Source organism: Pogona vitticeps, chromosome 1 (genome assembly GCF_051106095.1).
Source record: "Pogona vitticeps strain Pit_001003342236 chromosome 1, PviZW2.1, whole genome shotgun sequence".
In the NCBI taxonomy this organism is placed as follows: domain Eukaryota; kingdom Metazoa; phylum Chordata; class Lepidosauria; order Squamata; family Agamidae; genus Pogona; species Pogona vitticeps.
The window spans coordinates 19,233,544-19,257,668 of NC_135783.1; the positions used below are offsets into that span (position 1 = coordinate 19,233,544).

The window sequence follows — 24,125 nt, forward strand, 5'->3', positions numbered from 1 at the left end:
TGAAGTCCAAGAACATCTGGAGGCCCAAGGTTGGGGACCACTGCCTTAGAGGGAACTTGCCAGCCACCATTTTACTGTTGTCATCCAGAAAGCCTACCATTGGGAGGCCTATACTATCCTCCAGGGGCTCCCTGGGGGTCTCTGGTTCAGTACTCCCTCAAACCTGGATCTGGATCTAGCTCTGGGTTCAAGACATTGCCAGAAGAAGTCAAGATACAAGCAATGCCCATGATTCAGCGATTACACTTCTCAAAGCATGGAGCCTTCTTTTCACCTAGTATAGCTGTGAGGATGGTGGAGTATTAAAAGGATCACAGAGCATTTCAGGAGTAATCCTGAAAAGCATCATCAACCTTTATGTCATTTTTTAACTTCTTTGAAGCAGTTCACCATATCCACAAAGCAATTAAATAAAGGACAATGCAGGGAAAATATAAAAATGCAGGCACAGCCCCCTTGCCCCAAATCTACCATTCTGTTTTGGTAACATGAGGTGTTTGTTTACATGTTTCTTATAAGTAGGGAAAAACTAAGCTCTCAGTGCCATTTAACACTCTAAAACATTCATATAAAAAAAAACTTTTAACATTGAATTTCATTTTTTGAAGTCCCATTTTGCCGGCTTGTGCAGGCCCTCAGAGGTTCTAGACCCTTGGTTCTCAATACTTAGGTGCCCAGAAGTTCTTGGACTAAAACGCCCAGGAGTCTTTGCAGCTAGCTGTGCTGGCCAGGAATGCTGGGAGTTGTAGTCCAAGAATATTTAGGGACTCAAGGTTGGGGAACACTGTTCCAGAGGAAGACAATTAGACTCCAGAACTGCTATAGCTAAAAGCTATAACCTCTCTCTCTCTCTCTCTCTCTCTCTTTCTCGTATTTTACTTTTGGCTGATGGGATTAAAAAGCTGGTCACGTAGAGGACTGTTGTTGTTTCTCTTGCAGGGGAACCACCAGAAAGTTCTGTTTCTCCCTGAGCCATGCTCCAGTTACCACAAAGTTGTCTGATTGGTAAGACTGATTTCTGCATGTGCCATCCTGGAGCCAGCTATGTAAATAAGCACCGAGATTCAGTGACATGTGAGTCAAAACATTTTTTATATGCGTTTCTGCCTTTGTCTGACTAAGCAATCCAGAGTGAGATTTCCAGTTCGTTCATGTTGCCAATTTCATTTTTCCCTTCCTCTTTTTTCCCCTGAGTTACGGAAGCAGGCATAAATACTGAACAAATATGAAACAAAAGAGGCTTTGCTCACCAGTTTTTGTGCCGGGGGGGGGGTGACAGGATATGTGATTAGCCTAGTCAGTGTAGCAGACTAGAATGCAAAAAAATTGGACCGCAAATCTCAACTCAGCCATGATGACCTAAGGCCAGTTACGCTCTCTTACCCTGAATTACTTTACAGGGATGCTGTGAGGATTAAGGGAGGAGTACAAGAGCCAAATACACCACCTTTGATTCACTGGAAGATGGGGATATAAATGAAACAAACAAATAGGAGATTCTTCTACTCGCTACTTTATCCTCACAATGGCCTTGTAAGGTGGTTTGGTCTGACAGAGTGTAACCAGTCTTAGGACACCCAGTGATTATCCAGATGGATCAACATTCAGGAAAGTCATGCAGACTGATGACACACTATGGAAGGGTGTGCCCAATTTAAGGCAGAATAACAGAACATGGGAAAGAACACAGGCAACTGCTGTATAACAAGGCCATTGGTCTACTGACAATCAGTATTGGGGTTGTTCAGAGGCAGGAGTCTTTCTTAGCCTTATCTGGACGTCCCTGGCATTATCTGGTCATCTCCCATCCCAATGCTATTCTGGCCCAGCTTCCAAAATTGAATAAGGTTGGGTGTACTTTGTGTGAACGAAGGAAAAATGGCTCAATGTCTCATCACTATCTGTCTAAATTCCAAAAGCTGAGTTATGGGCATGCATCTAAGAGAAGCCACAGCCAGTAAGCACACTCCTGTACTGCAGCGAGTCCTGGACCCTTTGTGCACGGCAGGAGAGGAAGCTGAACACGTTCCATATGCGTTGCCTCCGACGGATTTTTGGTATCACCTGGCAGGACAAAGTCCCAAACAGAGTAGTCCTAGAACGAGCTGGAATTTTCAGCATGAATACATTACTGAAACAGCGACGTCTACATTGGCTTGGGCACGTTGTGAGAATGGCTGATGGTCGGATTCCAAAGGACCTCCTGTATGGAGAATTAGTGCAGGGAAATCGCCCCAGAGGGAGACCACAGCTGCGATACAAGGACGTGTGCAAGCGAGATCTGAAGGCCTTAGGAATAGACCTCAACAGATGGGAAACCCTGACATCTGAGCGTTCAGCCTGGAGGCAGGCACTGCATCGCGGCCTCTCCCAATTTGAAGCGACCCTTGCCCAGCAGGCCGAGGCAAAGAGGAAGTCACAAAAGCAGCAAAACCAGGGAGCTGGGCAGGGGACAGATTGGATTTGTCTTCAGTGTGGAAGGGATTGTCACTCTCGAATTGGCCTCCTCAGCCACACTAGACGCTGTTCCAAGTCCTCCATACAGAGCACGCTACCATAGTCTTTCGAGACTGAAGGATGCCTAACTAAGGGATAAAATAACGGGAAGGCCTACAGTTCTCCAACCACACAGCATCATCTTTCTCCACTTTAATCAGTGTCTTTTCCTTTACTCCATCACAGACTATGATCATGCAAACTTTATTTCTTCAGCTCCAATCAAGTCTCTGTTTTGCCTACTCTCACGTGCTTTTGCAATGTCTTGGCTGATGAAGAGACTTGTAGATTTTCCCACAATTTGTGGCATAATGGGTGGCTCAATAAAGTGTTCCTTAGCTGTGGATTTTAGAATTTTTCTAATGAATACCTCAAGAAGTCTGTGTGTGACAGGAGTGAGCGAAATACCCCCTCCCAGTATAGTTCTGCCATTTTTTTGTTCTTTAGACTTACGACGCTCCTATGTATATTGCTTTTATTTATATATACTGTATATAAATAAACTATGTATGTATGTATATGTATGTATATATATACATACTGTGTATATATACTGTACATACTGTATACTGTGTGTGTGTGTGTTTTATAAATAAAAGCAATTCATTAGGTAGCTTGTTGTACTCCTTATCACTTTCTCATTGCTCTCCATTTCGATTGTGTGTGGGGGGAAAGGAATGATGAAAAGTGCATACTTAAAGAATTATTACAAAACTGCATCTAGAAATGTCATAATATGGCCTTTTAAATTATCTTTGGAAATAACTTGACAACGTTGTTCATTATATCAATGGATTAGCAAGCATGAAACTTATAACTATAATACTGATACATTTTGTACCATCATAAAATTATGTTATAAAACAGGTAATGATGTTGGTATAATTTACTTCGAAATGTCACTTCAGTGACTGGAGAAGACCCCAGAATTCAAGGCCTGGACTTACAAAGCTGCCGTTTTTTACTTTCTAAACTGCCGAAAGTGGAGGCAGCATAGAAAATCTTGGTAAGATACTCAGAGCAACTGAGAAGAAAAGCAATGTACATTTCATTACAGTGTGCTGTTGTGGTCAGAGTGATGAATTGAGATGGTCACAAACCTCGGGTTTGGAGGTTCGCGCCAGTTTGTCGGCCTGGCACTACAGGTGCCATTGTGTTACCTTTCCCCATCCCCTCCCAAGCTGGATCCTCCACTCAACAGCCGGCATGCACTGCTCTTCTCTTTGAGCGTTCCTCCAGTCCTGGTAGAAGCGCCTGCGTCCCTCCTCCGGCAGTCGCTCACTCAGACGAGGAGGTAAGCAAGGCAGGGATTCAACAGTGCCTTGGGGTGTCGGGCTGACGAACCAGCACGAACCTCCTGACTGAGATTCATGCCCATCTCTAGTGATGAACTAGGACTCTAGAGACCAGGGTTCAAATCCTCACGTGGCTACTGGGGGAGTGGAACGAGTAAAACCAGCCTTTAAACATCTCACACTGAAAGTCCTCTTACGGTTGCGATAAATTGGTTCTAACTTGACGGCTCGCAACTAATTAACTAAGCACCCAGGGTTTGGGAATCCCTGATGTCAGGCCTCAGAAGGAAAGCTTCTGAGGGAATGATACTATCTTGCAATAGTCTTAGTCATACCATGTATTTGTTATCTAGTGGCCTTGTCCCCACACGGGCCATTCTGATTGAAGGCTGACAGTTTTTCAGTTTCAAAACTTTACGTCTCTTCTCACTTTATTGTTTCAACTTCACTCAATTCTCTAAATGAATTTGCCCTTTAAAGCTGTTGTGAATTGGACAAGGTCTCCTCTTCCTCCGCGTGACCGATATAAATATCCACACTTTTTTGCTGTTCTGTCACCACTGCCAAACAGAAGGAAAATGTACCACAAAAAATACATTTGCAAAGTGGATGTGTGACTTCTGGCAATGTAACCAGGGGCTTTCTGACTGCGCTAAAAGAACAGTAAGAAAGAAAGGAAGAAATTAGATTATGGGGTTTCCCAAAGGGGAGAAGGTTCCACCCCTTTTTTTTCTCCATTCATCATGGTAGAACATGGGACTTCTCCGAATTCACAACCAAACTTCACTTCTCTTCAGGAAACTCCTTAAATTCTTCAAATTTTAACTCTTATATTTTAATGTGAGCCTTCGCGGAGAAGTCCACTTCCTCAGACCTGAAAACTCACATTAAAATATAGCAATTAGCCTTCAAGGTGCCACAACATTTTTGTCTTCTTTATTTTTATTTTTAGTCTTTGTTTTTGCCTGATATACTAGCATAGACTAACGCTGCTATCGCTCCCAAAGAGCTATCACTCCCAGGAAACTGTACAGCAGCTTCTTTAAAAAAAAAAAAAAAACCAACTGGAAAGCACCATATCATCAATCCCTGCAGCCAACTGAAATATATTAGCTTTCAGGGTGGACAGAAAAACATGGAAAAGTCACAATACTTTTGGGCCCAAATATCCTGAGACAAGCTAGACTAGATTAGGTAATACTAGGGAACTCTAAGTAAGGTGGGGAAAGTACCGGGAACTTCAGTGGCTGATTAGGTATCTTTCAGGGAATAAATGCTCTGTCTTAAGATAAGCTCTTAGCTGTTCTTGGTTTATTTACTCAATCTAAGGATGGGAGAAACAATCCTTTTCTAATGTGGGGTCTTCCCATCATTCCCAGCTAGTACAGCCAGTACATTAGGAGAGGAGAGAGGGAAGGTAGGCAGAAATTATTACTTTCCCTAATAAACAAGTTATTTTTAGTCTTCAATTTGGAAAAAGTGAGAAAACATTAACTCCAATTTACAGCAGCCAGAGGGAATGAGACCCCAATTAATCATCCCCTCTCTTTAGACCAGGGATGGGCAGATTTTATGGATGTGTGGGCCTATCTGCTACCCCCAGAATCCTCTTGGGACTGCACAGACCACAAAAAATACCCCAAAACACACACACGCATGCATACGGACACGGATAACAGAAGCAATGAGAAGACCAGATCTATTTGTGACAAAATGGTATTTTGGAGTGGGTTGGGTGCTTTTGCCTATTTAAAAGCGCTCTCGCTCTCTCTTGATTTTTTTATTTGGGAAAATAATTTTTGGTGTGATCCAACATAGCTCTTTTTAAGTTCTTAAACTGGAACTTGTAAACACTACAGTATGTTTCTCCTAAATAAATGGAATTTGTAACAAATGCTTGTTGAGTTTCACAACACATATTGCAAGTTAGAGCCACCTTTAGTCACACTTTCAGTAGCTTTACTGAACCTCAGGAGTATTGAATATCTTATATCCTATTGCTTTCAGTTGGTTTACTCTAAGTACGACTAAACAGGGATCTAACCCTATGTGGTGTTTATAAGTAATTCACATTAAACATATTGTACATGATTGATATTTGTAAGGAACTGCAGCCGGCTTGACCCAAGTAAATATAAACACTAAACTCTGTTCGTTCTGTAACACATTCTACAACCAACAAGCTCTTGTGTGTGTATGTGTATGTGCACATGCAAAAAATCTGTAGTTATAATGTGTTGAAAATATTCTATTTGACTGAAAAATAGACTTATTATGGTTACCATGATGACATTTATGTGATTCACAGCATTTTATGGTTCTGAGGGTGGGCACCCCCACCATCAAGGTTTGGGTGACTCTCGTTCGGGGGGGTGGCCCTTGCTGCAAAGAGTGGGGTCCGCAGCCTGGGGATTCATCTGAACCTGGCGCTCACCATGAAGACTCAGGTGGCGTCGGTGGTCCGCACCGCCTTTTTCCATCTTTGGCAGATAGCCCGGCCGCGCCCCTATCTCAATACGGGGCGCTCACTACCTTGGTTCATGTGCTCGTAATCTTGAGATTAGACCACTGTAACGGTCTACGTGGGGCTACCTTTGAAGTTGACGCGGAAACTCCAAGTGGTGCAGAATGCGGTGGCCAGACTCCTTCGCGGAACGAGAAAATTCCATCATATTTCTCCTATCTTGGCTGCACTGCATTGGCTGCCAATTCGGTTCCACGTCGACTTTAAAGTTTTGATGCTTACGTATAAAGCCCTAAACGGTTTAGGGCCTCGATACTTGGCGGAATGCTTACTCCCACCTAGCTCTATCTGTGTCACCTGCGCCAGCCAGGAGGTGAGGCTGAGGAGCCTGACGCCGAGGGAGGCCCGAAAAGAAAAAACAAGGAACTGGGCCTTCTCGGCAGTGGCTCCTTGCCTCTGGAACAATCTGCCTCCAGAGATTCGTGCGGCACCCTTGCTGGGTACTTTTAAAAATCAATTTAAAATGTGGGTGTATAAGCAGGCCTTCCCTTCCAGTTAATCCCTGACCCTCTTCCCTCCTCTTTATTTGATTTATTTTGAATGCTTCCCATCTTGCAGAATTATTTAATTGTGTTATAATCTTTTCTTTATATTTGTTATTTTTATGTTGTAAGCCACCTAGAGTGGTCAAAACGACCAGATAGGTGGGGTATAAATAAATAAATAAATAAATAAATAAATAAATAAATAAATAAATAAATAAATAAATAAATATTGTACCATGATCACATTTATGTGATTCAAAGCATTTTATGTATGCACATGAGTGCATGTATTTGATTTATGAGCCACCTTTATTCTAGAAACTTTGTACAGGAATACATTAAAAAGCATCAGTGAGAAACTTGATTTAAACCGATTTTTAGACTTAAAATTGCCATGATGTAATATCAGTTCGACCGAGGATGAGATGGCTGGACAGTGTCTGCGAAGCAACCAACATGAATTTGACACAACTCCGGGAGGCAGTGGAAGATAGGAGGGCCTGGCATGCTCTGGTCCATGGGGCCACGAAGAGTCAGACACAACTAAACGACTAAACGAACAAATATCAGTTCACCTGTTTTATACAGTGGACCCTCGACTTACAGACAGCTCCACTTACAGATTTTTCGAGTTACAGACTTCTCTGGCCACAAAATGTAGGTTCAACTTGCAGCTGGAGGAAAAAACCAAAATGGAACAAAAACGGCCAGTTACAGATTAATTGGTTTTCAATACATTGTAGGTCAATGGAGCCTCGACCTACAGACCTGCAGCCACTGTTCCAATACGGATTAATTCCGTAAGTCGAGGGTCCACTGTACCGGAATGCGGAAGGACCTACATTCAGCCGTATGAATTGTGCCATCCTAACTTCACTCCTTATATGGCATTATTTCTAAGGTCTGCCACACAGGAGGCAATTTGGAAGAACATGCGCTTTTTGAGAACGGCAAATTTAACCTCTTCTTATCAGCAGCAAGGCAATTTTAAAGAGCACCGCATTGCCGCTTACTCATTTTAACCCAGAAAGCTGACACACTAGAGTGACTTTACGTAGACAACTGCACAGCATCCTTGCCCTATGTAGGTCATCAGGAGTTCATCGATATCCACATGACCATGGGAGGTGGGAGGGAAAGGGCTCATTTTGTGAATGTGAACACTGTAGAATCAGTTTCATTTAGTGTAAGCTACAACCACTTGAAACATACACACAAATAAGAGATTCCGAAAGCAGAAGAAAAAAAAAACACCAAAGTGACAAATACTAGCTTGCCAACCTGCAAATTCTGTTTTCACCTACAATGACTCTGTAGCATTTTTACGAAACTGTATATATCTGTCATTATGACCATTTCTGGGTCACTGGTTTACAACTGGGCTAAGTTGAGAAACAAAAGACAGAAGTCTCCCTGAGCGAGGCACTGTGTCCCTCCTCCTATCTGGTACCCTTTCAGCCTTTGCAAAGTTAGTCACATACAAATGCTGTAATAAGTAAGTACAAAACAATATGTGAAGAGCTTGGAAAAGTTACCTTTTAAAAACTATGTATAATAATAGTTGTGTGCCATCAAGTCAATTCTGACGGATGGTGAACCTTTTCAAGATTTTCTAGGTAGAGAGTACCTAGAAGTGGTTTCCCCGTTCCCTTCTTCCGGGGTGCCCTGGGACTGTGCAGCTTGCCCGAGGCCACACTGGCTCTCCTGGGAGGCACAGTGGGAAATTGGACTCTCAACTTCTGGCTCCGCAGCCAGTTATCTAACTCACTGAGTGATCCAGCAAGCTTTAAAAGCTGTAGCTCCTAAATTTTTTCAGCCAACAAGCCTATGGTCATGTTGGCTCGAGAGTCCAGGAGCTTCCATCCAAAAATTACCATATTTTTCGCACCATAAGACACACTTTTTTTCCAAAAAAACATTGGGGGAAAAGTATATGCGTCTTATGGAACAAAATTCCCAGATTATTTTTTCCTGTTTTCTTCGCCTAAAAATTTGGTGCGTCTTATGGAGAGGTGCGTCTTATGGAGCGAAAAATATGGTAACTTTTCAAAGCTCTAATTTATATGCTGGCAAATCCAGCAAAGGCTAGATCACTTCGCAAAGCTGAAGAAGCTGGAAATCAAGAGGGAGGTGTGTGTCATCCCTTTATGACAATGGTCTGAAACAGTCAGGAGAAATCTGGCCGGTCTGTGGGCCTGCCGCAAGCCACGGCAAGGAGGGAAAGAGGAAATAAGTCATCTCCTCTTGTTCTGTTAGCCCCAGAAAGTCCTTGGAACCACCATAGGAACTGTTCAAATAGCAAGTCAGATACTGTGATTTAAAATGAAGCAGGTTAATTCTTTACTCCCTACATCACCCAACCCATATACCCAACCCACAACATGCTATGTTTCCGAAAGCCAGCTAGGCAGAAGGTGCATCATCTCCTACATGTAGATCTCCAAGTAATTTAGAGAATCAACAAGAACTTCATACTCCAAATTTTCTAACAATGATAATTGCTATGAAAGAATTCCTCCACAACCCCTTCATTAATTTTGCAGACAAGGAATGGTCAGAGTACATGAAGGGATTTCTGAGGCTGGTCCTCGTCCTGATCAGAGCATTGTGGGTTCAGCATTTACTCAGGGACTAAAAGATTTTTTTTAAATAGAAGAGAGGAGGGTATTTTTTCAGATTCATTTAAGAAAGCCTTCCACAAAGGGCCTTCATTTCCATAGTAGTTTTTAGATCCAGGCTTTTGGTTGGCACTCACCTTTCAAGTAGCTCGCAAAAGGGAGGAGGGACTAGTATGATACTGAATAGGAGCATGCCAAGGAGAACTATTTAAAGTTCTCCTTCATGCACACAACCCATGTTTTAGTCCCCAGTTAAACTCACTGGCTAACTTTGGATCAACCAATCACACTCTTTTCATCTGAACTACCTCACAGGCTTGTTGTAAGGAAAAAAGAGAAAGATAGCTGTGTATGCTACCTTGATCTCCTTGGAGGAGGACTACTACATAAATGTAACTAACTAATAAGTCACAACTGCCCTGTTGGCTACTCAGAAACAAATGCGTCCAGTTTGACATTTGAACACTGCAAAAATGGATGCAATCCATTCTGGATACCGAAGCCCTGAGGATCAAAACTTTGCATTATATACAACTCATGAGGGAATTTCCTAAGTCCTAACGGAGTGTGATTGTTCTGGCAGGAGCTTTTACAAGAGCCCGAAAAACCCACAACAACCATTAGCTTTTACAAACCTCCCACAACTGCAACTTATCATGTTCTGTTTTGTGATTGTTCACTAGAATGAAAGGACAGTCATTGTTTGCAAATAGGATTCACAATATTCGCTCTAGAAGCAAAAGTGACTAAAATTAGGCTTTCCTACTTTGGACACATCATGAGAAGACATGCCTCACTGGAAAAGACAATAATGCTAGAAAAAGTAGAAGGCAGTCGGAAAAGAGGAAGACCAAATATGAGATAGATTGACTCAATAAAGGAAACCACAACCTTGAGTCTGCAGGACCTAAACAAGACTATCAATGACTTGATGCTTTAAGGCTCATTCATTCATAAATCAAATGGCACATAACAATTCATTCATTCATTAAATCAAATGGCATATAACAATAACATGATTGCTTAGCAACAATAGTCTACCCAGCAGACTGTGAACTCTACTGGCCATTGATTCCAACTCTGCTCTGCTCAACGGTTCAGAGACCTGATTTCTGTAGACTACTGGAATCATGTTTCTGAAACACTAATGGATGTTCTTGGCAAAGAATGTTATTCTGTGTAAAGCTGAAGGGAAAGGTCTGGAGGTCTGGGAAGCAATTAACAGTCATTTCACATACAATAATTTTCCTAACGGGACCATTAGTTCTATGCAGGAAAATGATATACGTACAAGGCAACAATTTGTGGCAGAGGAGAGGTTTTTCTACAATTAAGTGATATCCATCAAGTCAACAGGCCTGTATGCAGCATCTTGAGAAACTGCTGCTCAGAACAAGGAAGCATGTATAGGGGGGAAAAGAAACACCAGCCATTTTATCTGGGCACAGATCAATCAACCGCCTTTTTTGGAGTTGAGTGATCCCCAAACAGACAGCTGCTGAAAGGGACCGCAACCAATGCCCATTCTGGCAGAGGCAAAATGGTAATACAGCCTACTTGGTGAGGAAGGAAGGAAGGAAGCCAGGTGACAAGCTTCCAGAATGAAGCCAGTGCTGAATTGAAATAGGTTTTTGTAGCTAAAATGGGAGCTCCCTCTCCACTCCAAAAGGGGGGAAAAATCTAGTTTGGGTCCTGGATGAAGTGGAGATGTTTGAGTGATTAACTATTGAAACCTACAAGGTTAGGTGGATGTCCAGATGACAGAAAGGCAAGGCATCTGTGTTCATCCATACTGCAGATGAAAATCAAACCTCACTGGCCACATGAATTGACCATTACTGGCTAACATTTCATTGACCGTATTTTGTGAACTACCATTTATTTTTAATAAAGCAAATGCCAAATCCTTTCTGGGCCCGAGGGCCAAAACTGAAACAAAAAACAAAAAGCCCAGCGAGCGGCGTAGGGTGGTGGTGACGGAACCGGAAGTGGTGGCAGGAGAATCCCGGGCACAGAGGTGCCTCAAGACCCTACTCTGGATCCGCCACCAGCGCCAGATGCTCCAGATCCTGGCCCAACACCTGTCGAAGCGCCAAGACTGTGGCTGTATCCATCTACTCAGGTTTGGCTGCGGGGGGGGGATAGCGATCCGGCGACTTACAGGTCGCGTGCCCACAAAGAGGGCTCTGCGTGCCAGCTGTGGCATATATGCCATAGGCTTGCCATTGCTGCCTTAGGTAGTAGCATCTTAGATGATCTTCAATGCCCAAGTCAAAGCTTCAGACCAGAGGCACTGGAGTTGTTTGCAAGATTCCAAATAGTTTTAATTGCCAGCATTGCACATTGAATTGACCAGGTAGTGAATTTTAAGAATCTGTTGTGGAGTTAGTCCAACAGCACTGAAGCAAGCTACTCAAGTTAGCTCCCTGTATATTTTGAAATATGAGGAAATGATTCAGCCTGGACTGCCATCTCAGCACTGTGTCTATATACAGATGTCACCCTGGCTTGGTGGTACAGCACTGCAAAAGGAGCTATGCAACTAGATCACCCCCTGCACAGTTGTTAAATGGCAGGCACTCCCTTTAGAATTAGGAGCACCCAACACCTAGAACATAATCTGTACCAAGCTTCTGCAAGAATCAGCAACACTTGCTCCCAAAAGAGAGAAATATAGCTCAGAAATGTTACTCCAGTGCTTCCCAACCTTGAGTACTCAAATATTCTCAGACTACAACTCCCACAAATCCTGGCCAGCACAGATAGCGCTGAAGGCTTCTGGGTGTTTTAGTCCAAGAACACTTGGGGACCCACTGTGTTACTCTTTTGAATTATCATTCGCAGAATTTACCAAACTGGTGGGGGGGGGGGAGTTTTCAAGCTCTGGAGGGAAAACCGACAATTCTTTGGATGATTCAACAACTCTGAATTCAGTCTGCAACACATCCAGTTTCTATACACTCTTACAGGTAAAGCTACAACAGGTCAGTTTAAAAGGTGAAATATTAAACTCTAGAATGTCCAAACACTGATATACAATAAAACCTATTGTATATTATCATGGTAGGGAATTTTTACTTCCTGGAAAGTGGAGGTAAATCTTAAGTTTCTAGATATATGCATACACAACACAAATAAAGGGGAAAAGATAAAAATAAAATAAACATACTTACCACTGGGCTGGATTTTTTCCTCCCTTCTCTTCTTCGTGGTCTTGGGAAGAAGACATCCCCATGATCTAGAGATGGGAAACACTTTGATTAAAGGTGGGTTGAATAGAACTGCTACTAGCAAAGGCATAATATCACTTATTTCTCTGCATTAAAAATCATGAAATGGTTAAGAGAAGAGGAAAAAAAACACAAAACTCAGCCTTCCTGTTCACTGTAACTAGATTACTCATGCTGACTCACCAACCACCACTTCCTCTCCTACATTCTCTTCATATTTCAGAGTATGACTAGTCATCTTCTCAGGACCTCTGTATCTCAGATTCTTCCAGGAAGGCGGCACTATGCGCCATTCTGTGGGAGGGAAATACGTTCCAGCAGGACTACAGTATTTAAATAAAGACATCCTCCTCCCTCTGCTTCTTCTATCTGAAGGAAACAATTGCACCCCAACAAAAATGAGGTGGCTGCCACATTGTTCTTTCTGTCTGGAAAGACTTCAACATTCATGTGGATGCGCCTACAATATTTCTTGTGGATAAGGTTGCCCACTGTGCAGGATCCCATTCCCTGAGGTTTCAGTGCCAAAGTATGCAACTTAATGGCAAGTCCTTAGGATATCACAGGAAAATGACCCTTCTGATAAAACAGAGCTCAGACCCTTCTGCAACAATTACAAATGGGATACGTGTGACAGGTAGACAGTTTAGACTCAGGAATGTAAAATCCAGCAGCAGCAGCAACAACACTATAAACTTACAAAAGAATTAAAAAGACAAGGGTGCTTCTAAGTGTGTACAAATGCTGTATCCTAAAACCACGAAAAGTTCCTTATAAAGGGCTGCCAGGCTGGAGGCATCACATTTCCTGAGATGTCTTGAAACTTGAAATCCAGAGAATTAACAACAAAATCTGAATTTCTGGACCAAAATCCTGAGATGTTCATAGAATAATTCAATTCTTCAAAAATCCTCTGATTTATGAATGTGGGATAATGTGCTTCTGTATCCATGATTCAAAATGCCAGGAAATGGCTTGATATTGCGGCACAATAATTGTGGCTATGTTGCTAGCATGAAAAAGGATGTCACACTTTACTTGGCAAAGAGCAGTCTGAATACTGAGAACATCAATGGCTGTAGTCAAGATGGTGTACAGGATACCATCTTGTGCTCACTACTGTTCACTAAGTGACAAGTAGCAAGATAAAATTGCAGAAGTTGACTCCTTCTTTCATCAGTCAGCTGATTCCAACACAAATACAAGATAATTGTCTTGTTTTTGAACAAGAGTGATTGGTAGTGAGCACAAGAGGCTGTCCTGTAGACCAGCCATTCTCAACAGAGGGCCATATGCCCCCCTGGGGGCCCCAGCACATTTGAAGGGGGTTATAGACTGGAAACAATTTTTCACACACCATTTTCTGGTTACAGAAAGATAATATTCCACAATCATAAACCAGAATTTCCTGGATTTTAAAAACAGAAGTTTGAGTAAACTTCCCTCACATAAAATTGTTGTGCTAAATGACCCCAGAAGATGAGCACATGATCCGTACTATGGTTGCTGAGAGAGGACAGGAGCAAGCACAGCTGGGATGTGGTGTAGTCCCTTTGTGCCAAAATATTTTGAAGGTCTGTCTTTGGACTTCATGAAACGATGAAACAAAAGTGTGCATAAGTGCAAAACATACACGGAGAAACTTACACATCCTTTAACCTCTCAGGTAAACTAAGGTTGCCATGCTCACTCTGCAGAATGCCGACTAGAACGCTATGTCCCAGTTTCCAAACGCATTCCTTGAGGAAACCAGAGAAAGAAAAACTATACTGGACCAAAAGTAGCAAAGATTGTCAGAGGAAACAAAGGTCAAAATCATCCATATTATGTGAAAGAAAAGCAGTGAAGAAAGACAGCAAGAAAAATCAACTCATTTGAAAAGTAGTTTTGGAGGAGAGCCTTACAAATTCTAGGGACAGCCAGAAAGGTAGAAATATGGGTGCTCAATTAAGTCAAGCCTGAAATCTTGCAAAATGAGCAAAAATGAGTAAACCGAGGCTATCCTACCATACAGATACAATTAAAATACAAAACTGACCAGAAAAGACAATACTGCTGAAAAAAGTGGGGAGATGAGGGGAGTAGGAAAAGAGGAAGAGCTAACATGAGACAGATTGTCTCAGTAATGTAAGCCATAGCTGTTTGTTTGCAAGACCTCAGCAGAACGTCCTGGAAAAGATAATATTGTTGGGGGGGGCAGTAGGAAGATAGATCAAGCTAACATGAGATGTTGTTGGTTTGCAATATCTGAACAGAGTTATTAATAGTAAGACATTTTACTGGTCATTAACTCACACTGTATAGTCATCACACATGTGACTTGATGACATAACATTTTTGGAATTTTTTATTAATTAGCAAATTATTGTATGCTGGAAAGACCGGTGGAATCATCGAAAGTATGACAGTATATAGGTACCAAAGCTCTGCTAACATCAACTAAGACTATCCCCAGCCACAGTAATCTCACACCTTAAGTAAGTAAGCTTCTAAATATTTGTTCTCTATTTTTTAAATATCTTTTAAAGTATTTTTACAACCAGGCACAGAATCCCTTTGCCAGCACAAATGCCTATTTGGTCAGGAAGGAGTTAAAAAGTTCTCCTCCTGAAAGTCTGCTAACTGGGTCCTGACTAAAGGGTCAAAAGTTCAGATTGACCCAGCCCTCAATCAGATTTCCTCTTTGAAAACACAGATCCCAGAAATTCTAAGAGAATGATTACTGAAAGCACTCAGGGCTGGGACAAACACAACTGTTCTGTACTTTTGTAATACAGAAATATTTTTAATATGTCTAACAAAATTGTATGCTAATTCCCTGGAGATGCATGGCAAACTCTCCCTCTTTCTGGAAGACTATCACTTCATTACTTTCTTCAAAGCAATCCTGATGTTGTTGGGTTTTTTACTCTTCAAAGAAAACCTGTCTTTTGACTGTTTCTGTGACCTTTCATTACCCTCCAAACACCTCCCCTCCTGACCCACAAAGGTGCAACATTGTATCTACTCTGAAACCCTCCTGCTGGTAAGCCTGTTCCACACATGCTCAGATTATAACACAGCACTGCTTCTTGCTTTTGAAAAATCAGTATTTCAGCCCTTGCAACCTGGATTCTTTCCAAATTAAAAAAAAAAGTAGGTAGGACCAACCATTCTCTTTCAAGACAAGCAAGATTGGTATTTTCCATTTGTATGAGCTATTTTAAATCTTGGGACATTGAGGGCTGATTGTTTCTGCACAGGTGGGGGAATAGTTTTTCTTTTCTAAAAATCGTAACTTAAGAACTCTCTACCCAATCTTCCTCAAATTTTACACAGAGCAAGAGCAGATAGTCTGTCACATCTGTGCCAAATTTGGTATTGGTATTGATCTGAAGTCCAGTTTCAAAGTTTTATTTTTTTGTTTGGGCTGCTCCCATTTTTAGAATTGCCTTGTAGAATGTTAATTTGCTCTGCTGCACAATAACGTAACTGCACTACCATAAGACTCTAATAGATGTGGCAGGGGCCTATGAGGCCATCAACAGGAAATATTTCCAGACCAAGGCACGCAACAAATGTAATACATCACATGAAGAAGACACATTGACAAGTGCCTTTTTTCCGGCTCACCCGGGTGCTCTATCAGATATGGAGTATTTCAGTGCAGTGAATTAACAGCACATTGCCTGTTTCAGTAAATCAAACCTTCTCACTCAGTCTACCCCACTCTACCCTGAAAAGTCCTGCTGCAGACATGTATTACAATATAGGCTTTCCCATAGAACTGTACAGAATCCTATAAACCAGGAGTGAACAGCCTTTCCTATTGAGTAGTCCTGGGGGGGGGGGGCACATGGGATGGGTCAAAGCCAACACTAAACAAGGCCAGAGTCAAATGTGATGGGTCCCTCCTTATGTCTTCTTGCTCCCCCCCCCCCAACTCCTGTTTTGTTTTTCTCCATCTTCCTTCCAACTCAGAGAAGACACAGGTCACTCTGGCCAGTCTGAACTGTTAGTATGTTTGAAATCAGGTTCAGAGATATCTACATTTCATTCAAGAGGTGAATACAGTGCTGATGGAGATTATGTGCTCCTGCTGCAAATAAGACACCAGCAACACTGAGCTTCAGATTGTCTTGAAGCTATTTTCACAAACATATTGAAGTTTAAATACGTCCAGCTCTTGGGCATATATCACTTAATCGAGGTGTGGGGGTGGGATGTCTCAGTGCAAGGAAATTACTGAGACTGAAAACAGTATCTAAAAGCAGAGAGTTACAAATGCAACCATTGATTGATGCAATGTATTATTGTAGAAACTTTGTCTGCACATAGGCTGTTTGCAGATAAATAGCGATAACTATACATAATGGCTCACCAACACTTCTTTGATCACCCTTTATTAGATCACAAAGAAGGCACCCATGAGGGCAATTTGAGTCAACATGTCTCAGCCTGTCATTTTCAGCCTTTTCTTCCTACAACTACCAAGCAACGGTTAAAACACAGGACGTTGCAACAATTACATTTGGCAACTATGTCAACACTATTTTTTGATGTGGGTAGAGATTGTGAGCAAATCTCTACAAGATGCCACCAGCTTTGCATTTAGAAGCAGAGCTTCCTTAAGAGATAAAGGGCATTTGCTTTCCTTACCACGAGTCTCCCTCAGCTCTGCATGCTGTAAACTTGCTTTAGTTATGTGACTTATAATTTACAGGGCTGCCCTGTTGGTTGGGCTTTACCCTACATTTTAGGAATTCTACCCAGTGCTGTTCAGAGCATTAACTCAACTGGATTCCAAGCTTTCACTAAAAAAGATATGTTAACTCTTTACTCCTTAGAGAACTGGAAATACGTGTTTTGAAAGAAGCGAGTCTTTCAATGTGTAAACAAATCCATCCACACTTTGATAGGAGCTTACAGATGTCTCAATTAAAAACTCTTCCTCTTCCAATGTACAGATAAATGTTGCAATTACAGGAAAGCTTGTCCCTAGCTGGGTTGCAGATAGCTGAAATGTTTGTTTCAGAGCTGCCTGCAAACAATGCTGCTTAGGAAGAGATCAAGCCATGAGAATGAATGCTGGCTGGGGAATTATGGCTGTAGTCCAGAGAACGAATGTCTCCACGCTCTGGTACTACATATCTTTCCGGGCTTCCGAGTACATCAAGTTCCATTTTATTTTCAACTACTGTTATCTCAGGTTGTAAGACAGCCTTTCCCATGTCCTTCTCATTTTGTTCTTCTGGAATATTTAGTTGACCTTCTCCCTTCTACTCAGTCCCCCCAAAAGTCCCGGGGAAATAAACAACAGAGAGGCAGCCAGGTGCTCATGATGCGGCTTAACAATGAATTTAGGCAGGTCTAACCCTGCAGGTTATGTGGATGGGAAGAGAGGGATCTCTAACAACAATAGGATTGGGTAGTCAAAGAGAAGCTCATTTTCCCCTTTGCATTGTTTCTGCAAATACCAGAACAGCTTTCAGTGTCTAGCTCACCATGCCGCAGACAGATAATCATCACTGCCTAGAGCAAAGACTGTCTGGCGCAACTGTCTAGAGCGACCACGTTCCCTCTAGGACAAAGTTTTGGTTCCCCAGAGTTTGTGGTCTGAGAGGTGTGGCTCCTCCCATCGCAGTGTTACAAAGGTAAGGAAACCCTGCCTGCTAAACCTTGTCCTGCTTCAGAGCTCGTAGAGCAACAGAAGTCCCGCATCTCCAGAAATGTGGTCACCCTACGCATGACGCTGTTCTGTAATATACATTAATAGAAAACTCTTTGCTATTTCCTTACCTTTTATTTCCTTTCTGGGGCTTCTGTTGACACTGATGCAGGTCACGATACAACTGCAAACCAGCCGTTTGTCCTGGGAATAATAACTCCATTAGGTCTTATATTGCTTCTGTGCCAAGAAAACAGAAGGCGGAGGAGGAATCGGAGAAATGAAGGCATCATATTTTTCCCACACTTCATAGTCATTTCATTATTTTACTGTCCCTTTTAAGAAGGCAGAACTCTACTTCTGGGAAAAAAATGAAGTTGCTAAGGAAAATTATTAACTGGGGTTAAAATGTGGTCTTATTTAAAAAAAAAAATTAATAAAGGGGGGGGGGAAGAGGCAAAAACGGATAAACAGAGAAAAATGACCCTAAAGCATGGGTCTGTTTTCTGGTGAACTTCAAGACCTTTGCAGAAAGAAAGCCTGGGGAATTTTTTTTCCATGAGAACATTAAGGATCGCTCTTTCCCACACTGATGACAGCATCAAAGCTTTCCAGATGATTTCTGTGGATTCCAGACCAGGCATTTCAATGGAGAAATTAATCCCCTCACTGCTAATATATATATACCATTCAAACAATAGGAGTCCAAATAAAGCTGAAACTATAATTAGTAACTAAACAAGTGGTGGTCATATAGGAGTTGTAAATTCATTTAGCTCGGAGGTTGGAAAAATTATCATTTGGGACTACGGTTCTCAGAATATGGCCAGCAGCAGACTACGGAGCTTGGGAGAAAGTTATGAATAAACTGGTAGCTTTCCCTAGCTTCAATCGAGAGTCGTATGGTCTAGTCCAGTAGCAGCTTTCCAGAGCCTTAGGCCCTTTCTCATTCTCTACTACCTGATCTGTTCTGGAGGATGGGCCATGGATTGCATTTGCAACTTTCTACACACTACACATGTCTGCTATTAGCACCACCTTCTACCTTCATTGACAAGAGTTAAGTGTGCAAAGCTTAGCAGTCTTTCATGATGATATCCAAACTGCTTGTTAAATATAATCTGTGCACGGGTTTTGACTGTAAGTCAGAAATTATCTCCATGTAGAGCTAATTGAGGAAGAGACCAAGCTGTGACTAAACAAGTATCCTGCAGAAATCCTTTCTCAGCTATGAACACACCCTTTCTGGACAAGCTACTCCTCTCTTGGAGCCAAACTATCCATTTACAAATAACCCATCATTAGCGCTGCAATCATGTAAGCGTTCAAGAGTCTTTTGTGCTTGGAAATCAGACTTAAGGAGGGAAGAATGTGCTTAGGGAACTGAAGACCAACCACAAAATAAAAGCAAGCTAATTTGCAAATTATAGAGCTGAGAAAAGCTGCTGCTGTGACAATAACACACAATCAGCACATAAGGAATTCTAATGGCAAGTTATCTGTAATGTCTCCTGGCAGAAGGACAACAGGGAGGAGGCCAAGAAAGTCTTAAAGTGTGAGTCTAGTGAGACTGAGTGGAAGCTCCTCCCAGGAACATCTCAAAAGCTAGGAAGATATGATTCTTCAAATAACCTGGAACCACCTAGCTTTCACCACTATCTTATCCGCCAGGCTAGTCCCCAACAGCTGATTCCATGAGCCAGGAAGGGCAAAGATCCAGTTCTCAGGTGATGGCTCCCATCTCACCAAGATAATTGTCTGCACCCTCAGATAACAGAAATGAAAACATATCCATTATTCCTTGGCAAGCCAAGGACCTAGGTTGCATCCTCAGGATCTAAAGCACCCAAGTCAGCATGAATCCAAGGAAACTGGCCTACAAGGTGCTATGCAAATTCTTCCTGGTGGACTGTGAAATGACCTCCATATCATCTCACCTTGCAGATTTCAGTGGGGTGCATTTTTCTTGCTTTTAAGGGTTGAATTTTCCATTCTGTTGACATGAAATTTTCAGATGAACTTCTTTGCTTATCATGGATCTGACCTGAAGAGTTTCAGATACACCAGAACAGAAGTTTCCATTTCTTAGATCACATTTTACATCTATTAGTTTCACTGCTGTCTCTCTTTCCAGCATCAGTTCACATGTCTGTGCATCCTGGTAGAGATCAAGGAGGAACAAGCTGAATGAATAAATGAATGTTCCAAAACCCAGAATTCATTTCAGTTTACAGTACTCAGTTTATTCTTTAATTCAATTCCTTTGAATCTTGCTAGTTTTCAAAAGTAAGTTGGATGAATTTGATGAGATATATTTATAGGTAAAGTACTTTTTTATCGGGCTGGCTGGACAGCTCAGTGAGTTAGGTATGTTCAATTCCCCACTGTGCATCCCAGAAGAGTTAGCCTATGTGGCCTTGGGCAAGCTGCACAGTCTTAGGATGCCCCCAGAAGAAGGAAATCGTAAAAGACTTCTGACTTCTCTCTACTGAAAAAAAAAAACCTTTAAAAGGGTGCCATAAGTCAGAATTGACTTGACAGCGCACAGTTGTTATTATTGTTCCATAGCCCATCAGGCTATACAGTGGACACTTGACTTACAGACGGCTTGACTTACAGAATTTTTGAGTTACAGACTTCTCTGGTGGCAAAATTTAGATTTGACTTGCAGCCTGAGAAATGACTTACAGACCAGAAAAAAACCAAAATGGAACAAAAACGGCCTGTTACGGGATTAATCAGTTTTCAATGCACTGTAGGTCAATGGAGACTTGACTTACAGACTTTTTGACTTGAGAACCGCCTTCCAATACGGATTAAGTTCTCAAGTCAAGACCCCACTGGTATGTTTAAACAGAAATTAAAATCATTCTTAAAGGTCTAGCATACATATGTATGCATGAACAATCAGGAAAAAATGAAAGAATCATTCTCAAACAAGGATTACGTAGTATGGTTAACACTGATTGTGAAACATGTAATGTGTTCTGTCTCAAGGAAAAAAGCTATATCATCTTATATTTATGTGTAAACATGTAATGTCAGTGCTATATATGTTTTGTGTTGCTGTTGATATACTGTATTGAGATAACCTATGGTTTTAAGCAATAAAGCTTGTTCTGTATTCTATTCTGTATTTTTCTATTTAGTATACCTCTAGGATATATAATAAGATAGCAAAATTAAAACTGTACATTGAGGGGGATTTAATCTCAGTTGTTAAGGGTTTAAGATATTGATGCCTCATATTAGCATATGGATACATACTTATAACATTCTCAGTTCCATATGTATTTATCAGACTACAGATACATATTTATAGGATTTCTCTCAGTATCATTCATTTTAAGGTGCATACTTTTCACAGTAAGAGGTACCAGTATATCTTGGAATTGTTCTAGATCACAAGCTAAATAGGAGCCAACAGTGTGTGGCGGCTGCAAAAAAAAAAAAAGGAAATGCTATTTTAGGCTACGTTAACACAAGTATAGTCTCCAAATCTTGTGAAGTACTAGTCCTTCTTTAGTTGGCACTAGTTAGTCCTCATCTAGAGTACTGTGTCCAGTTCTGGATGCCACACTTTAAGAAGGATGCCAACAAACTGGAGCACATTCAGGGGATGACAACAATGATGATCAGGGGACTGGAAACCAAGCCCTGTGAGTAAAGACTGAAAGAACTGGGCATGTATAGCTTTGAGAAAAGAAGACTGGGGGCAGATCTGATAGCACTTTTCCAATACTTGACAGGTAGTCATACAGAGGCACAATTGTTAAAGTCCAGTACTGCAGTCATGACTCTGTTCAGAATCAATTCAATCCTGGTGGGCTCAGGTTTCAAGAGTGACTCAGCCTTTCATCCTTTTGAGCTCAGTAAATTTGAGTACCAGGGGGGTGGGGGGAAGGCAAAGTGTAGCCTACATAATTAAATTGTAAACTACCCAGAGTGTGCTTTAAGTGCTATGGGGTGGTATATAAGCGGCACACGTTGCTTTATTGTTAACATAAAAAAGCCAACATCCCCCTTTGGAACGTTTCTGCAATAACAAGCATTTCCTAATATTTGCTTCATCTTGTGTTTTTTTTAAAGCAACTGTGACCCTATTGCTTAGCCTAGTAAGCACACTACAGTAGGCCCATCAAATTAATGGGAAAGTCCTTACAAGTTCCATTCATTCAAATGGGCCTACTTTAACTGCAATTTACTTTAGCATTGTAAGTCACAGTTAGAATATGTCCACTTGAATGAAGGAAACTTGCAGAGGCACTGATTCTCCCAAATCCTTATTAATTCAACGGGCCTACTCTAGTGTGATTTACTGCACTAAGCAACAGGATCTGGCCCATTAACAACTTAATGTTTGCTACTTTTTTTAAAAGGCAGCAAGTAAAGATGGTATCACCAGATCAGGTTTTTGAACTCCTTATGTCTTCTGCTATCTTCTAATACTTTTAGCACTTTGTTTAATGTAGTATTTTGAAGAACTCCGAACTTTGTGCCACATTTGTAACATTTTAGTCCATCTCACAAAAAGGTACACTGCATTTTTAAATACCTATCACTCCTCATGCATGGCCGTGTAGGCAACAGCAGGACAGCAGTGGCAGCAGGATGGCAGTGGCAGCGCAGCAGGACAGTAGTGGCAGCAGAAGTGATGGCAGAATGACAGGAACAGGTAGGTCCTTCATGGCAGGTGTAAATCAAAAAACGAACTGCAAACTGGTTCCGTTTTCCATTTGGTTCATGGTGGAGCATGGTTTGTGGCGATCTATGAACCATCACAAACCATCATTTTTCAGAGTCATGTTGTTGTTTAGTCGTTTAGTCATGTCCGACTCTTCATGACCCCATGGACCAGAGCACACCAGGCCCTCCTGTCTTCCACTGCCTCCCGGAGTTGGGTTAAATTCATGTTGGTTGCTTCGATGACACCGTCCAACCATCTTGTCCTCTATCGTTCCCTTCTCCTCCTGCCTTCACACTTTCCTAACATCAGGGTCTTTTCCAGGGAGTCTTCTCTTCTCATGAGATGGCCAAAGTATTGGAGCCTCAGCTTCAGGATCTGTCCTTCCAGTGAGCACTCAGGCTTGATTTCCTTCAAAATGGATAGGTCTGTTCTCCTTGCAGTCCAGGGGACTCTCAAGAGCCTCCTCCAGCACCACAATTCAAAAGCATCAATTCTTCGGCGGTCAGCTTTCTTTATGGTCCAGCTCTCACTTCCGTACATCGGTACAGGAAAAACCATTGCTTTGACTATTTGGACTTTTGTTTCAGAGTCATAGCCATCTCTAATCTCTACCCAATCCAGAGAGATCAACTTTCTGGATCACTTGGAGAGCCTTTAGAAATAGACAAATGTCACCTTTTCAGGCTGTCACTGTCACAGGCGCAAAATAACAACACACAGGGCAGGGTTACTGCTTCCATCTTTCCTACCATCATACTTTCTCTTCCCCATCCCCAACTTTATTCTAATTGTATGATTCCCCCTAATTGGATTATTTAGAAACTTGAAAAACAGATAGGCAACGTTAGCAATAGTGAAGGCATGATCGCTCCTCTCAACTTGGCAGGGTTGCTGGCGAGTCTATCTGTCCAAGTCTCAAGTCTGAGTCCCTATGAAAGACAAGCTGTTTTCCACAGAAAAAATAGGAGGAGTTGGGTGGGTTCTGAGTTGTGAGTCGGGTCATTTTTTAAAAAGCCGAATCGAGTTCAAGTTGAGTCATCGGTCTGACTTAAGTCTGACTTGACAGTGAGTCCTGCGATTGCTGGATAGCTTTGTGGTTTAGGTATCTGGCTCTGCAGCCAGAGATGGGGAGTTCGATTTCAA

The 24,125-nt window shown here is 41.8% G+C and overlaps 1 protein-coding gene across 47 annotated transcripts in view; it reads right to left on the reverse strand.

Moving 5' to 3' along the window:
• The window catches only part of LOC140704068 (uncharacterized), a 342,640-nt gene that overhangs the window by 231,238 nt on the left and 87,277 nt on the right, over positions 1 to 24,125 (reverse strand). For 14 of the 47 annotated variants that reach the window (XR_013540248.1, XR_013540266.1, XR_012083172.2 and 11 more), the window contains one exon: positions 12,592 to 12,656. Coding sequence is in view for 10 of the 47 variants with exons in the window: in XM_078382889.1 (XP_078239015.1) it covers positions 12,592 to 12,656 (65 nt within the window). In the remaining 37 variants the exon portion in view is untranslated. Of the gene's footprint in view, positions 1 to 12,587; positions 12,657 to 12,831; positions 12,943 to 18,426; positions 20,196 to 20,232; positions 20,454 to 24,125 lie in introns of those variants that run through there. The other 33 variants (XR_013540245.1, XR_012083168.2, XR_012083169.2 and 30 more) reach the window with 11 other exon arrangements.